The 18190-nt window shown below is 38.7% G+C and overlaps 1 protein-coding gene and 1 long non-coding RNA gene across 13 annotated transcripts in view; one reads left to right on the forward strand and one right to left on the reverse strand.

Annotated features, from left to right (window-relative positions):
• LOC116153024 (uncharacterized) overlaps nt 1-18190 on the forward strand; it is a 344527-nt gene that overhangs the window by 292433 nt on the left and 33904 nt on the right. The gene's annotated exons all lie outside the window — the stretch shown is intronic.
• The window catches only part of RBMS1 (RNA binding motif single stranded interacting protein 1), a 203493-nt gene continuing 187726 nt past the window's right edge, over nt 2424-18190 (reverse strand). For 4 of the 11 annotated variants that reach the window (XM_031451524.2, XM_031451523.2, XM_031451527.2 and 1 more), the window contains exons 7-14: nt 13074-13189; nt 12189-12238; nt 11969-12062; nt 8563-8613; nt 5775-5885; nt 4789-4869; nt 3461-3545; nt 2424-2681 (exon numbers count right to left, since the gene is read on the reverse strand). In XM_031451524.2, coding sequence (XP_031307384.1) covers nt 3468-3545; nt 4789-4869; nt 5775-5885; nt 8563-8613; nt 11969-12062; nt 12189-12238; nt 13074-13189 — 581 coding nt within the window. In that variant the 3' untranslated portion in view covers nt 2424-2681; nt 3461-3467. The other 7 variants (XM_031451526.2, XM_031451528.2, XM_064484843.1 and 4 more) reach the window with 6 other exon arrangements.

Consider the following 18190-nt stretch of genomic DNA (forward strand, 5'->3'; position numbering starts at 1 on the left):
TTAATCTAACCTAAAAGAAATTGACAGGAAAGATAAAATTTCAGATGTTTTTTATTCAAAGGTTCTCAAAAGAAATAAAACAGAAAAAGCTAACAATCTGATCAAATGTACAGTTCAAAAATGTCTTTTGGCGTTTAACAACAAGTCCTAGGAAAGAAAACTACAGAGTTATCTTGAACCGGACAAATAAGTTACCACTGGCAAGTTTGTGGCACTAGTAAAACAAAAATAAAAAATTAACTCTCTTGATCATATAGATATCTCTATGAAAATCTTTTTTTTCAATCTGTACAAAAGGTCTTTCTTCATAAATTAATTTTTTTTATAATTTAATGGCTGTCTACTATGTGATGTTTAACTGATTTTTTTTTTTTATGTACAGAGGTTATGTTTCCCAAATCTTACCCAGACGAGTATGGCACTTAGTTCAGACATTTCTAGCAGCAGATTTCCCCCTCCCCTCTAACTGAGCTATCAAATTTCTGTCTTAACTAATGCAAAAATATCAAGTAGTGAGAGACCCAGGTTTGTAATGTACTAGGTACAAGGAGGGTGCTGCATTCGGTCTGGACTTTCACAAAGCAGTAATATTCCAGGGAGCATAGAACCAATAATACCACAACTTTAAAAAAGGAAACAAAAACAAAAACAAAAACACATTTCTCTTATGACTATGTAATTTTCACTAGAATCTACACTTCTCAGAGCAGCAAGGACTTTTGAAACTATGAAATGTCACCGACATCTATAATCAAATACAAGCATAAATTTTAAGAACTAAAAAATACTCGAAAGAAAGAACTGCTTCGCCCTAGCTCCTGAGCTAGGAAGGATTTGGTCTGTGGAAACAGGGAGGGCCAGCAACCTGTCCCAGCACAAAAGAAAATAGACTCTGAGGTAGATAACTGATCACACACAGTTGACCAGACAAGTACACAGTTTTGGAAGACAACTTAATTTACCATTGCTTTTCAAACGTATGCAATTGTCTTAATAAAAGAGCTTTAATAACAGTGAATTATCTTATAGGTACTAGAGTAGAAATAACTGTATTTATGAATCAGGAATTTCATAGTTTCAAAATTGGTTTTTCTTTACACTTAACACTTGTAGTGATGATGTAAAGTGTGGCACTGCTTGGATCCAAATCTTCCTTCATGCTTGTTTGTTTGTGTGTGTCCATACATCAATTAAAATTATAAAACCTAAATGCAAAGGTACAAAAAAGGCACATTCTCCTAACCGCAAACTGGTCCGGCAAAAATAAAGAGCACAGAAGATGTGATGCTGAGACAAGTTGGAGCTACTGGTTACTGGCTCTTCGGTCTTTGGTGAAGTTACCTTTAAAAGTGCCAAGTAATTTTTATTTCTCAGATTTACATAATAGAGAGAGCTAGTAGCCAATTGTTTTGCTTCTATTCATATCTCAGCTTATGTTTGAAGATAAATCCTTACTTTTAGCTTTTGCCATTTAGTTGCAATAGCAACATTTTTTTTCGGTTTGCCAGATCTCAGGCGTCATTCTCATTCTAAAGCACTATCATTAGTATAAAGGAAGGACAAAACATTCGGTGACTCCCCTCCCCCGCCCCCCCACCCCCAGCCCCACGCTACCTACACTAAATCTAGAACATCAAGTTAGGTTTTTTTTCCTGAAAAAAGGCAAAAAAGACTTTACATTGCATCATACAGCAGATATCCTAAATCAGTCAAACTATCAGAGGAAACTGTTGGCGTACAGCCTTACAAACAATTTACCCTATTAAAAGTTCCCCAGTCAGAAAATGTGTTTCACACAAAACATTTTTCCCTTCTTGCATTTCACTACCTTACACATTATGTGAAAAATCATTAAAAACACCTACTACATATTTAAAAAAGCCAAAATTTCAGCAACTTTTATTGACTACCTTTTAAAAGCCCTATGCTGCTGTTTTACAAGGCATAATAGACCAGCCCATTTGGTCAAAGCATTCTACATCATTAGTTTGAACTAACTTTTACTGAAACAGCTACAGCATCAAAAGAGTTAAGGCAAATTGGAATTCATAGAAAAGGATAAGACACTTCACACTACATTGAAAGGAAAACGGAAAGCTAAGAAGAGAGACACTGACGGCAACACGGAATTACGGCAACACTCGCATTGCAAGCACAGAACACCATGGGTGAAGTCGGACTATTGAAACTTCAGAAAGCCCATGTCATACAGCTGAAAAAAACAAACGAAACACAAAATGAACAAAACGACAAAAATCCGGTCATGCACTTGGGTAAAGTCTTCATGGTCTTTGTGCAGACCCAGAAAATTGAAGTTTTCTTTTTTTTTTCTTTTTTCTTTCTTTCTTTCTTTTTTTTTTTTGTTTTTGCATTGTAACATTTGATAAAAATCTTTTGTTTTTGTTTTTTAGGTTTTTTTTTGTTTTTTTTGTTTTTTGTTTTTTTTTTTTTTTTTTACTAAAATAAACCTGTTCAGGGGAACAGCTACTAGATGAATTTAAGGGTTTTATGCACCTTATAGAACTTATAGCAAAAATAGTTTTAGTTGATTTCATTATAAATAACGTTTTCAAGAACCTGTGCAAAACTGTCAATAATTTCCTAAAGCACAATTGATCAGAAAAATCCATGATTGTTCAGCCTTCACACCCTTCTTCACGTAAGAACACCCTTCTGTACATCTGGAAGAGAAAAAGAAAAGACAAATGCTTTTGCAAGTTTGGTATAATATACCACAGAGCTTTGTCATCTCTTGTTTTGAAGATATGTGTGTTTTAGAAAGGCTGTGCTCATCGCTGACGGAAGACCAAAAATGCAAACTCTGGAACTGAGGGTCACTTTCTACACCCAGTCTACCTTTCAAATCTGGGACCTGCAGCATACTTCACCAGAGCAATCCAGAAACCCAGGTGTTCTCAGTTCCACACAGCTGTTTTCCTGCAACTGCAATATGCCTGGTCAAGTGACAAGTTTTGAGATCTGTGGTCTAAGTGAGGGCTGGGAAAGCAATCTCTCCATCTAAGGACGGTCACATTAGATTCACAGTCAAGACATCACTAATCTTGTAATGCTAGGTTATGCAAAATCTTACACTATATTTCCTTCAGTTTGTGAGCATTAAAACAATATAAGTATGGAATATACATATAAATGTACCGTAGGACAAATTTGGTACCTGGTGTCATCTGATGTGTTACCAATTTTGGGGGGGGGCAGGGTAGGGAGGGAGAGAGTAAATATATATTTGACTTCAATATAAGGCACTGTTCTTTTTGAACAGAATATTTGATCTACAAATCCACAAAATCACTGATTCTTTTGTTTCAGTAACATTGGATCCCCTGGCCATGATTAAAGCAGTATGACCAAGCCTGAGTTGTTCTAAGTACCATTTTGATACAAGAAATCATAGACTTTCCTTGACTCGAGCCCTACAGTTACGGAGACCTTTCCCTCATACCTCACAGTTACTTATTGGGTTGAAAGGTATATGGAGAATGGTCATTAGTCGTCTCTACAGCCACCTGCTGCTGACCACTCGCCTCCTACAACAAAGCAGAACACATGAGACATGTGAGCAATGAAATCCAAACTCTGCTCCCCAGGTCTGAGTCCAACATCCTAAAACAAGCCCTCTTTAAAGATGATTTTCTTAATGTCATATAAAGCTTTCAAGGTTAATTATTTCCCTAAGGAGTTAAAATGTTTGATAGACCCAAAAACCTCCTGCGACTTTTATGAGTTGTCTTTTCCTATCAACCTACAATTTATCAAACAAGTTTCTTATCCCTTGGGGCCAGATGTGACTTGGAATTCAGTATTTTCAGATTTTAGATTCTGAAATAATGCACATGCTGTATATCACAGAATATACCCAGGTGGTCTAGGTCTAATCAAACATGTGAACAGGTCTCCGCTGCAAGGTGTGAATGTGGGCAAGTGGGGTAAAGATCTTGTCTTGCATCAGTTCAGTTTGGGTTTTTGCCATAGGTTGGTTTTTCGCTCAAGTAGTTACATTTTTCTTTTCAGACTTGTTTCAGCATTGGAGATAAGGGATTGTGGATTCTGGTAACTGTGGGTGTCAATGACTGTGCAAATTTAAATCATTTAGAAGCAAACAAAACCAACCAAACCCCACCTCCCCCCAAATCCAGCCACAGTCCTAGGGCTGTTTCTGGAATTGGAACCTATGGGATCTGCCTAGCAGGTGGGATCCACCGGGTTGATGAATTTCCTTGGAATTTCAAGAGTACTTTGCAGGAAAACACTATGCTTCTTGCCCAACATGAATTCAAATGTCAGCCTTCTTCAATAGCAAGCACTAAGAGTTATTTAGCTATACTGACAGCATCTACAGAAACAGGTATGGTTTGTTCCTCATCTCTGTTACAGTTTTGAAAATCAGTTTTTTAAAGTATCTTATTTTTTTTTTTTATAATTCTTATTATTGATATAATCTTTGGCACTAGGATTGCAAACTCCAGCTTTATCTTAATTTGCCTGTAAGGATCATTTTACAGGAGACAGGATAGAGACTTGAAGGGGTATGACATGTGCTACAAGTTTAGAAAATATTTTTGGGAACCTTGAGGGGTGTGGCCTGGATATTGCTGCACTAATTTGTAAGCAGAGAATTACATTTCAAAGTTGGAAACAACTCTCGGTATATACTCCCTCTAAACTCAACTCTTCATGCAAATGTTTGATTTTTGATTGATTCTTGAGTTCTATTTTACCCCCTTCTGAAACTACTCATTGCCAGAATGGCACTGGATGGTCTGTACCAACCTCCACAGGAACCGTCGCCGTCTGCATGTGTGGGTACTGTGGCAAATAGGCCCCTTGCATAGCTGATGTGGCAGGCATGTACTGAAAAAAAGAACACGGTCAGGATGGGCAATGATAAGCCGTGGGTGAAGATCATTACAGTTTCTCGTCCTCAATAATTCAGTATCATTAATGTGCTATTTTATTTTAGAAGATCTCTCCCTTAAAGGACCTCATCATTTTCCAGCAGCTCCCTGACCCAGTGTCTAGAATTGTTTCCATAGGTGGAGACCCAAGAAATAAATGACTTGTTAGATCTTTAACAGGCCACTGAAAAATAGGAAACAGACCCTTGCTTTCCCAATGTTGACAGTCATCTTTTCCCAAAGGGAGCAGAGGTTTCTAACTTGATCTCGCTGGCTGGATGTGGCCCTGGTTTAGCCTGGATGAGCTGCTGCTGCTGGCTGTGAATGTAAGTCAGGAAAACCCTGTGTTCTTCAATTAAAAGCCATTTTTAGCATCTTAACGCTACACGTATCAACTTTGGAAGTTAATTTGGCATCGGCTCGACCCAGTATCAAACTGAGTCCCCCGGACTTGGGGAAAACAGTATTAAGATTGTGATTCAGTGCCTCCAAAATACATACAAAAAATAGATGAGGAAGAATCCCCTGCTTTTACTACCATGTATCACTTTCCTCTTTGGCTTCATGAGACCAGGTCTGCGGGTGTGAATGAATGACACCCGTTACTAGTGCTAGAAGTGGTCCTGTGTGGATGCTAGAGTCAGATAAAGCAGACAGGGACACCCAGGGGGCAGACTTTCAGCTCGTCAATTAATCAAGGAATATCGGAGTGTTTACTGTGTGGGAGACAATGTGGGAGGTGCGAGGGTATCACATATATTCTTTGACACCACACAGCCTATAACTGACAAGGAGGACACAGACTGCATGAATGTACCCTCCTCTGTTTGCCGAGACACACGATAGTAATTTGCCACCTACTGTTCCAGTGCTGCCTAGTGACAGATGACTCATCTGCTGGGCCAGAGGGCTGATCATAGATGCGGGCTGTAGTGACATGGTGTGCTCCATCGAGGGGGTTAACACGGCACCCTGGGGAGTCAGAGACAGAGCAAGTGAGACAAACGGAGGGAGGGAGTGAAGATTCTGTAGCCACCTTCTGCAAAGGAAATGCCTTAGTCTGCTGAGGAATATGAAGCAAAAATAACCTCTCTTCAACCTCGCAAATGATATCATAAATGATTTCTTAAAAATATTCTTCTAGATTGTGCTTCCTGAGACTTTTTAAAGAGCACTCACTTCACAGAAATCCCAGTGTTAAACACCTCTCCCTTCACCTTCACTTAACTGTAAACAAGCTAGGCCACAGGGGGCGCTGTGATAGGAAATGCAAACTATTTTTGATTGGCTAGGGTTACAGAATGCTTTCCTAATGTTTTTCTTTAACAGATGACAGTTGATGTTTTAGGCTGTCGCAAAACAATACACTATATTGAATGTTACAAATACATTTTGTTTTGTTTTGTATTTTGTATTTGTAAACAAAAAACAAAGTGTTTTGTTTACCAGTGTTAAAAAAAGATAGTCATCTGATTCAAGATCAGGCTGTTAGGGTCAAGAGCACATTCTTCACTCAGTGTTCCTCTGAGCTCTTAACTACAATTTGGTACCAGGGGAGGGAAGCAGATTCAGATAAGATAAATAACCCGATTTCAAAGTCTTTCATTTCATTTGAAAACATGCTGGTCATTAAAAATAAAGTTAAACAGAGTTAAATGCAGAGGAGGGGTGAAAAAAATCATCCATATAAACAGGCCTGTCTCTAATACAGCGCTGACAGCACCGTCAGGGGACCACTGCCCAGATTCTGGCCTCTGCGTGTTTTTACAGAGCTGCAACCAGCACACACAATTTCATATCCTGGGCTTTGCTTTTAACTTAACATTCTATTACAAATATTTACCTAACTTATTGCCTAGCTGTCATTATTATCATTTATAATGATGACATGATTGTACATTGATTGTATAAACCAAAATTTAATTAGTTCTGTTTCCGATTCTCCCATTTTCTCTAATTTATCGTATTATAATATCTTTATGGATTATAGCATTCCTCTTACTTTTGCAATCACCCAGTTGCCTGAGAATGCAATTATTCTGATATACCCTACAAATATCAATATTAGGTTTTGGTATCACTGTATCTGACTCATCCCTTAAATACACCGTTATTTATTGGTAATCAGATACACAGTTGAAGGCAGACTGGTGTGCAGGCACTTTAATTCTGGCTGCGTGCAGCCCAAATCTGGGTGGGGAAAGGGAAGGAGCCTTCTGCACACACCACTACTGTTTCAAAGTCATTAAACTGGGAGATGTGCCACCTTTGTCTTTAAAATGTTGTCCCCCACACGACCCCCCCCAAAGGATATAGATTCATGTCAGAAATAGTTTCTTATTCATACATTTCACAAGACATTGTTTGCCTTTTAAAAATTTTAATGTGCATCATCAAAAAGTGTGTGGTAACACGGAAATGACGGAGAAGCCCAGCACACGTGGGAGGAGTTTCCTGCTGCTTTTACTCAGTCCTCTGTAGGAGCTCCTGTACTCAGAAGCCCTCAAACGACAAGTGGGCTGCTTGCCAGCATTCCAAACCAGGCGGCACAAAGGACCAGGGACGCAGACTGCCCTGGGCACTTGTGTATGTGTGACTTCGTGGGTATAAATATGCGTGTATGCGTAAGTATGTGTGGTTGTACGTGCACATGTGCCCGTGTGTGCTGCGACGTGTGTGTTTATACAGACACACAACACATATCATCAGAGAGCTCTTCTCCTGTGTATGGACTACACGTTTTACCTGCTTCTTCAAAGTCATCTCAGCAACTTCCTGTTCACAGCATGTCCCTAGACTGCTGTTTCACACACATGGTCTGACACTGCATCGTGTCCACTTTAGGAAGTTGTCCTGAGAGAAAGTCCTGTCTCATCTTAAGGCCAAGAATAGTGTGCTTTTCCTAAGCAACTCATCTGTTCTTACGAGTATTGTGAACTATATTGCTTATCAGCATTCCCATTTTGCATCAGTTACTAGAAAGCTTAGGGCCAAACTTGTGGCCACACCGTGGCAAGCAAGTCGGTCACTCTGTGAGGCATTCTTAGCCTTTTTTATGATTTTGTTTTCCACCTTTATTTTTCAACTTTTTAAACCCATGTTTCAACTCAACAAACTGTATTTTATGTATCTTTGAAAAACACATGAAATATGCTATCTAATGAGGTGAAGTATATTAAAAAATCAATTAAAAATTTAATATAAAGAAGTGTTTATTATTTACTAAAGAAGCTGTTGCTACTTTAGTACTTACTTAGTCTCTCTATGGAGATTATAACACTGATGAAAAACTAGTTCAATTTTGAACACTTTATATTTGCATTAAACATAATGTAAAAAAAGACAGCTATTTCATCCCAAGTGCAGTTAAAATTTAGCAATTTTAAAACTTAAATGTAAGAAATCGTTCAATTGAATTTTTAAATTTGTAAGTTCTCACAGATTGCAAATTTAACTTAATGTCAACTACCAATTTAAGACAAGGGTGAGTGGAAATTTTATAATCAATTTGTACAGTCTTGTACTTCGTGCTTAAAATTTCCTAAATCCTACACCATCTTGGGGCAAATGGTTTTAACCCAGAGAATGGTTTTTAACATATAACAGAGTTCACTTGCAAACCACAAAGCCATTAAAATGACAAACTTACGGGGTGCTGTAGGATATATGGTTGAGGTTGCATCCAAGAAGGACTTTGCACCTGGAAAAGGAAGGATTTTGAAAGAAACACTGATTTCCACTGGAATGCTACCTATTTCTCTAGAACTCTTAATCATGTTAAAATCTACAGAAGGAAAATAAGGAAATAATACTATCAATGATTAAAAAGATTAAGACAGTTAGAGTTCTTGACAAACTGGCCACTCTGAATAGGATGAAATGATTATGTAAAACCAAGTTCCATTTGTCCGCTCAAGAAGTATTTACTGAGTACCAAGCACCAAAGAGAAAAAGGCGAATAAGACATGGGCCCCACCCTCAAGAAATTTACTCTGTAAGCAAGGGAGATAAACAAGTGAAGTGTTACAATCAAGGCATGAACATAGGTGTTTTAGGGATACAGAGGAATGAGAATTAATTCCAGCACATCTTATCAGAAACTAATCCTTAAAAGTATGTGCTTATTGTTTAAAAAGAATAACCAAATTCAATCCCTTTTTGTTACCCAGGACATTAAATTTCAGAAATCTTGCCTGGTGGTTGACAATTTCTAGTTAGTGTGAAACATTAAAATCTGAAATCCAGATTTAGGAAATTGAACCTCAGTAATCAGATGCTGACATCTACGGTCAAAAGGGCATCTACTGCAGACCCTCTGGATTGAGAAGTAAGGCATGAGAGTCAGGTTCTGTGGCAGGAAAGAAAGCGTGTGTAGTCTCAGCCACTCCAGAGGGAAAAAACAGTGGTCCATTTCTTGATACCCAGAGCTTTCCTGAGACTATGTGATTTCAAAATAGGTTTCAGTCTCTAACTTTTCACAGTAAAACCCTCCTGTATCTTATCCCCTGCTTTTAACTTCAGAGGTGCTACACAGAGAAGACGGGGAAGAAGGCATTGTGATTTACCTTGATAGCAGAGCCCCGATACTTGTTTTCTCTGGTTTCCTTTGCCACCTAAGGCAGACCAAAGTTAAGTGCTTCTGCCTTGTTAACATTTCAGTTATCTGGACTGCAGCCTTTCCCCATTGGGATACTGGTGGTTTCTTTTAGATGCCAATTTCTCAAATCCAACTGTATAAGCATATGGTGGTTTAGTGGAGACAGGCCTACTCCAACCCGAGAGCAAGGCCTTCGCTGAATAAATCACGGGGAGGCAAGCAGCTCCCCACAGACCCCAATTTGGGCCAGATGTGCTCATTTCTGGTATGCTTCAGTGGTTCTAATAATCTAATAGCGTACAGCATTACAGGGTTAGGGAGCCATGACATCTAATCCAATTTTCTTTCTTAAGCAGCTAATTAGCTGCTGTCAATTTCTATTCCTCAATTCTCCCTAACTATAAAATGGGAATAATAATCTATGTCCTATAATCTCTTTATTATTGATTCTTTACCCTCTTTTGGATCATCAATACCTTTGAAAATCTGATGAAGGAAACAGATCTTTTTTTCCCCAACTAACTGCATACACACCAGAGACACTTTGCAAACAATTTAAGAGAATCACTGACCACTGAAAGCTCACTGGTTGATCCCATTGGGTCCCTGAACTTAAGGGCTTGAGAATCAGCCTTAGAGGTTATAGCACTGAGTGCTAGGCAAATGGAATGAAACTCCACATGTATCTTAGGGAAATGCAGAATGCCCAGAAGAAGAAATCAGGCCTTTGAAATGAAATGTTTTCCAGTTAGGTACATCTAATCTATTACCAACGCTGGTCTCCTAATTTTTTTTTTTTATTCTATGAAATAATTCTGTGGCTAAAATGCTCATGGCTTTTATAGTAAAGAGAGAAAAAAAGGTGGTGGGGAGATGCAGTCATGGCTGTAAATATCTATAGCAGCATATGTTCAAATTAATATGCATAATCTTTCATTTGCAAGAATAAGCTTACTTTTTCCCTGTTTTTTCCAAGTTCAGATAGTTAAGAAGAAGATTAACTTTCAGTATCAGATATAGGAACGGTTAATTAAGAAACTGCACTAGAGGAGATCTCACTGATCTTATACAAGCAAGGAAAATGGAAATCCTAAGTTCAAAATCATTAAAGAGACAGTAAATAAGTGAATGCCATGCCCAGCAGATTGAAGCACCAGCATAAGTAACTGGACAACCCAGAGAGAGGAAAAGAAGTGAGTGACCACTTAGGAAAAGAACCTAAGAGCTGAGGAAGGCTGAGTGCTACTTTAAAACTTCGGCTTTAGTGCTTTTACTCACTTCTTTGTTATTCAAAGCTACTTTCATGCTTTTAGACAGAACCAGCTTTAGGATATTGCTTACACTGACTGATCTGTTATTTTTAAAAAGCAGAATGGATATACTCTTGTTAGCCAGTTAATCCTGGATGTAAACGATGAGGATAATCATAGCTAACATTTACTAGTGCTAATGATATGCCAAGTACCAAGCTGAGCTCTTTACATAGATAATCTCTTTTAGTTCTTAAGAGATAAGCCTATGAGAGAGAAACCATTATTATCCCCATTTTAAAGATGAGATAACTGAGGCTTACAGAAGTAAACTAACATGGTCATTAGATGTTGTTGTCCCCACTACCCCAGAAATCAAGGCTACAATGTCTAGTTCAATTGTTTTAAAAACAAGAATACACAAAAGTTTACTTTAGGCACACAGGATGGCAACAGTCAACAAAAGTCTACTCCCATTTCTGTAACTGAACTCTGTTGTATGTTCCTGTCTGGGCCAAGGCAGTAACCCAGTGAGAGGCACTCTGATGCAGGAGAAGAAATGCACGCGCACCAGCGGGTTCATGGGGAATAGGAGCTAACCCTGCAGTAACACCAGACCAATATTACAACTTGGTGCTTAATGAGATCTCTGTTCTAAGTTGGGAGTTGAAGGTAAAGCCTCTGCACAAAATAACCTGAACAGGGAGTCACCTCCCCCTTTTTGGCCTCAAATCTCACTGCACTGCCCACCTGCTGTTACCTCACAGAGACAAGTCTTTATTTATTAGCACGTGTATTTGCTCTTTCGTCAGTTCCTGCTGGCAAATTAATGACGGCAAGGCCACACACCTACTCTGTCTTGTACCTAATGGCAATTCTCTTTCGGTTTCAATTTCTGGGCAACATGTGTCCAACAGCAGGGCCTGTAGTAGAGGAAGCATTTGGGTTCATCCCAAATCTAAAATGTGATGATTTCAATGACTGACCACTGACAACTCTTTCCCCTTGTTTTACATTCTCCTAAATGTAAAACTAAATCATTGTGTCAAATAAAAAGCAGCTTCTTCGAAACTGGGTATCCAAGCTGCCTAACATTTGACTTAAATTTCATTACAAATGTTCAAAATTTTAAGACACATAAAAATGTAGCACTGATGCATGGTCAGCAAGTCGGCACAACACTCTTGATAAATCCTAAAGGTACAAACCTGGTAGGCGGATACAGGAGACGCAATATAGGGTGTAATAGAAGTCTGAGTGATCATTCGGTTTGTAGCAATACTGTATGGTGAAGGATAAAATCTAGAACAAACACAAAAGCCTTTATTAAGTAATCCTTTAAGTAGAATAATTCATGGAACAAACGTCTGATATTTTCCACCTTGACATTTTCCCGCAAGCCATTATGTATTTATCTTGATGACATACCCATTCTGTATAGCAGCTGTGGTCGGGTCATAAGTCAGTGTCATTCCCGCCTATGGGAAAGAAAAAAATTCATCTGCAAAGGCACAAATTACAAATTCTGTTTCTCAGAGTCAGGGCAACAAAAAGTGACAGTTTCATAGTAGTTGATAAAATTGAGTTTCTGTTAGACAAGCAGAATTATAAACTCAATATGAGAATTAAGCTCTAGCTTGCACTGTCCCATATGGGAGCTGTTAGTCACAGGCAGCTATTTAAAATTAAATGAAAGGTCGAGTCCCCCTACCCTACTAGCTACGTCTCAAGTGCCCAACAGCCATGTGTGGTTAGTGGTAATCACTGGACGGTACAGATTCCGGAATATCTCTAGACATTCTTGAACCAGTATGTTACTTAAAACCAAAAGAACAATTCATTAAAAGCAAATATGGGAGAATGGAGGAGGGCCAACATTTTTATTAGGAAATTGAACTTTTCTTCCCCTAAAGAACATTTTTAAAAAGAATTAGGCAAAAAAAACCCTCAATGACAAATATATTATTTAATATTTAAAATAAATTCTGAATAACTTTAAGTGTAAACCTAAGAAACCATGCCATTAAAAAGAAACCACTTGTGCAATTCTTACAGCAATTTAAAATGCTCTTTTACTTTATAAGGCAGGTGACTGGTGCATGGAGGTGTTTCCACTGTCTGTCTGTCCATCCGGAGAGTCATCACTCTTAGCATCACATCCACTGGGGAGAGTTTCAGTGTGGCATCATCTGGATATAAAACTTGAATCCTGGCACCTATCCTATCAGTGTGGTGGCCAAGTCAGGAGGCCGCTCATGTGACTCTAGCGTTGGTGACTCTACTCCCCGACTAAAGTTTCAGGAAAGGACTTACAAGTCTCACCTCTCCTTCTCTGTGCCACGGTCTTCCGTTAGGGATGTATTTGTTTGGGTTCTGTCTCTTCTTCTGTCCTCCATCCGCAAACTTACACAATAACGGTTCTGTAGGAGCTGAATAAATAGGTGAAAATAACATGAAACCAAAACTGTACGTGTGCACGGGTGATACAGCCTAATCGCCTTTCCTTTCTAACCGCAGCAGCGTTGGTGCTCTGAGGAATGGCTAGAACGTTTTAAGGAAAAAGTGTTCTCAGACCCGTATAAGACGATCCACTGGTGAAAAATGCAGTATAGAAAATACATTAGTTATTATTTTCCAACCAGAGCGTAACAAGGCAGTTGAACAAGAGCTCTTCCGAGGAAGCAAAGGGACCTTTGGAGTCACTTCCATCCTTCTTTAGGGGCAGATACTCTTCGCATTCTGGGCCCTGGCCAACTCCACTTCTGTAAGCCTTCAGTGTAATCAGGAAGGTCTCACCCTCCTCCCCTTGCCTTAAAAATGCTCCCACAGCCCATTATAATTCCTCAGAGAGGCCCTCACTTCCTCCAGTAGGAAACAAGTTCCCCTTCATACTGCTCACATTGCAGTGCTGTTACTCAGAGCGTTTATAACACCTTGCAAGTGCGGTGATGTGTTTGGTGTCTGTTTCCCTCCAGACTGCAAGCTTCACAGGGGCAGTGACATTGTTCTGTTCATCACTGTCCCTCCAGTGCCTCAGGGTCTGGCACTGCACAGGCACTTAGTATATATCTTGGCTGAATCAATGAATGAATACAAATAGGCCTTGTTTATTTTGAGGGGGGCTACAGCACTGAAGACGGCTGTTGTGAGAAAGCCGAAAACACCTGCCCAAACTATTGAAAGGTTTTTCTGGGCTTTGAATCATCCCACTCGGTGCTGCTTTACTGTACATCCGCCTCATAAAATGATCCCAAGAAACTCACAAGGAAAAGCAAAAGATGCAGAGACCACCTTATGCGGATACATATTCATTAGTTAAAAAAAGAAAAAGGCGATGATACAGTAGGCCACTCATGACTTTTCCTTTACAAAATTTTTTTTTCCACAATGGAAATAGTGTATTCCTAAAAGTTGTGCATGTTTCTATATGTTTCTAGTTAATGTAATGAAGACAATCACACCTTCCTGTCTGGCTCTCACAGTCCACCCTTTGAGCAGAACCATGATTACTACTTTCAAGTTCTGTTTCAAAGTTAAATAACCATGAAGAGAAAAATATTACTTGTGAAGAATTTACTCCTTTCTCCTTTGCCTCTTATTATCCTAATTCATCTCTTATTTTATATCACTATTACCCACCCACTAATGACAGGGTGGAAGCAATAGGGCCTCTCAGTACTCCTCTGCCAAAAAAGCACAAAACAACCAAAACCCAATGTAATTCCTCCTTGCGCACCGTCGAGGCTGTTGTTTGGCAGTCCCTTCTCCCCTTGCGGCGGGGGAACCTCTCCAGAGGGACAGGCTGGCAAGTGAGCTCACATCTCAATGGCAACTGTACTACTACGGGTGCCAGGAGGCGACAGCAAACCTGTCATGTGTCCGGTGAGACACTGTGGGCCCTGCCACTCACAAAAGGGTCCTGTGTTTCCCTCTGGCTCCAACACCTCCCTCCCCAGCCCACCTGTTTCCTGAGCAAGGAACTCCTGTTCTCCCATTTAAGGCAAACTGGGTGTGATGAAGACAGACAGGGGCCAAACCCTACATACCCCCCCCTTCTTTTTCCCTTACAGATTGCATCTTTTTATTTACTTACTTATTATTGAGTTATAGTCAGTTTACAATGTTGTGTCAATTTCTAGTGTACAGCACAATTCTTCAGTCATACATGAATATACATATATTCATTTTCATATTCTTTTTCTACTACAAGATCTTGTATATAGTTCCCTGTGCTATACAGTATAAACTTGTTTATCTAGTCTATATATACCTGTCAGTATCTACAAATCTCGAACTCCCAGTCTGTCCCTTCCCACCTCTCTCCTGCCCTGGCAACTACAAGTTTGTATTCTGTTAGTCTGTTTCTGTTTTACATTTAAGTTCATTTGTCCTTTTTTTTTTTTTTTTTTAGATTCCACATGAGTGATACCATATGGTATTTTTCTTTCTCTTTCTGGCTTACTTCACTTAGAATGACATTTCCAGGAACATCCATGTTGCTGCAAACGGCATTATGTTGTCATTTTTATGGCTGAATAGTATTCCACTGTATAAATATACCACCATGTCTTTATCCAGTCATCTGTCAATGGACATTTAGGTTGTTTCCATGTCTTGGCTATTGTAAATAGTGCTGCTATGAACATTGGGGTGCAGCTGTCATCCTTAAGTAGGGTTCCCTCTGGATATATGCCCAGGAGCGGGTTTGCTGGGTCATATGGTAAGTCTACTTTTAGTCTTTTGAGGAATCGCCATAGTGTTTTCCACAATGGCTGCACCAAACTACATTCCCACCAACAGTGTAGGAGGCTTCCCTCTTCCCCACACCCTCTCCAGCATTTATCATTTGTGGACTTTTGAATTCTGACTGGTGTGAGGTGATACCTCATTGTAGTTTTGATTTGCATTTCTCTGATAACTAGTGATATTGAACATTTTTTCATGTGCCTATTGATGATTTGTATGTCTTCACTGGAGAATTTCTTGTTTAGGTCTTCTGCCCATTTTTGGATTGGGTTGTTTGGTTTTTTCTTATTAAGTCATTTGAGCTGTTTATATATCCTGGAGATCAAGCCTTTGTCAGTTCATCTTTTGCAAATATTTTCTCCCATTCTGTAAGTTGTTGGTTTGTTTTACTTAGGGTTCCCTTTGCTGTGCAAAAGCTTTTAAGTTTAATTAGGTCCCATTTGTTTATTTTTGCTTTTATTTCTATTGCTTGGGTAGACTGCCCTAGGAGAACATTGCTGAGATGTATGTGAGATAATGTTTTGCCTATGTTTTCTTCTAGGAGGTTTATTGTGTCTTGTCTTATGTTTAAGTCTTTAATCCATTGTGAGTTTATTTTTGCATGTGGTGTGAGGGAGTATTCTAGCTTCACTGATTTACATGCTGCTGTCCAGTTTCCCCAATACCATTTGCTGAAGAGACTGTCTTTATTCCATTGTATATTCTTGCCTCCTCTGTGAAAGATTAATTGACCAAAAGTTTTTGGGTTCATTTCTGGGCTCTCTATTCTGTTCCATTGATCCACATGTCTGTTTTTGTCCCAATACCATGCTGTTGTGATTACTGTAGCTGTGTAGTATTGTCTGAAGTCTGGGAGGGTTATTCCTCCAGCCTCGTTCTTTTTCTTTAGTAATGCTTTGGCAATTCTGGGTCTTTTGTTATTCCATATAAATTTTATTATGATTTGTTCTAGTTCTGTGAAATATGTCCTGGGTAATTTGGTAGGGATTGCATTAAGTCTGTAGATTGCCTTTTAACAATATTGATTCTTCCAATCCAGGAGCATGGGATATCTTTCCATTTTTTAAGTCTTCTTTAATTTCCTTTATCAATGTTTTGTAGTTCTCCATGTATATAAGTCTTTCACTTCCTTGGTAAGATTTACTTCTAGGTATTTTATTGCTTTGGGTGCTATTTTAAAAGGGACTGTTTCTTTATTTTCCTGTTGATTCATCATTAGTGTAAAGAAATGCAACTGATTTTTGTACATTAATCATGTATCCTGCTACCTTGCTGAATTCTTTTATTAGTTCTAGTGGTTTTTGTATGGAACTTTTACAGTTTTCTATATATAGTATTGTCATCTGCATATAGTGACAATTTTGCCTCTTTTCCAATTTGGATCCCTTTTCTTTTTCTTGCCTGATTGCTGTGGCTAGGACTTCCAAGATTATGTTGAGTAGGAGTGGTGAGAGTGGACAACCTTGTCTTCTCCCAGATTTTAGGAGGAAGGTTTTCAGGTTTTCACCATTGAGTACTATGCTAGCTGTAGGTTTGTCATAAATAGCTTTTATTATGTTCAGATATGTTTCCTCTATACCCACTTTGGTTAGAGTTTTTAATCATAAATGGGTGCTGAATTTTATCAAATGCTTTTTCTGTATCTATTGAGATGATCATGTGGTCTTTGTCCTTTCTCTTGTTGATATGGTATAATCACATTGATTGATTTGCATATGTTGAACCATCCTTGTGTCCCTGGGATGAACCCAACTTGATCATGGTATATGATCTTTTTTATTTGCTGTTGGATTCTGTTTGCTAATATTTTGTTGAGGATTCTTACATCTATGTTCATCAGTGATACTGGTCTGTAATTTTCTTTTCTGGTAGTGTCTTTGTCTGGTTTTGGTATCAGGGTGATGGTGGCTTCATAGAATGAGTTTAGGAGTATTCCCTCCTTTTCAGTCTTCTGGAAGAGTTTGAGAAGGACCAGTAAGAGTTCTTCGTATGTTTGGTAGAATTCCCCAGTGAAGCCATCTGGTCCTGGACTTTTATTTGTAGGGAAGTTTTTTATTGCTAATTGGATTTTATTTCTAGTGACGGTTTGTTCAAGATTGGTTTGATTCAATCTTGGTGGACTGTATGTTTCCAGAAACTTGTCCATTTCTTCTAGGCTATTCATTTTGTTTCCATATAGTTATTCATAGTATTCTCATATATTTTGTATTTCTGTGGTATTGGTTGTAATTTCTCCATTTTCCTCTCTTATTTTATTTGTGCTCTCTCTTTTCTCTTCTTCATGAGCTTGGCCAGAGGTCTGTCAATTTTGTTTACTCTTTCAAAAAACCAGTTCTTGGTTTGATTTTTTTCCTATTTTTTAAAAATCTCTATTTTATTTATTTCCTCCCTGATCTTTATTATTTCCTTCCTTTTGCTGGCTTTTTGGGGTTTTTTGCTCTTTTTCTAATTCTTTTAGCTGGTAGGTTAGATTGAGATTGTTCTTTTTTGAGGAAGGCCTGTATCGCTATAAACTTCCCTCTTAGCACTGCCTTTGCTGCATCCCATAGATTCTGTGTGGTTGTGTTTTCATTGTCGTTTGTCTCAAAGTATTTTTTAATTTCTTCTTTAATTTCATCATTGACCCATTGGTTTTTTGTAACATGTTGTTTAATCTCCATGCTGTCATTTTTTTCTCCTTTGTT

The sequence above is a fragment of the Camelus dromedarius genome, chromosome 4, assembly GCF_036321535.1.
Source record: "Camelus dromedarius isolate mCamDro1 chromosome 4, mCamDro1.pat, whole genome shotgun sequence".
Taxonomy (NCBI): Eukaryota; Metazoa; Chordata; class Mammalia; order Artiodactyla; family Camelidae; genus Camelus; species Camelus dromedarius.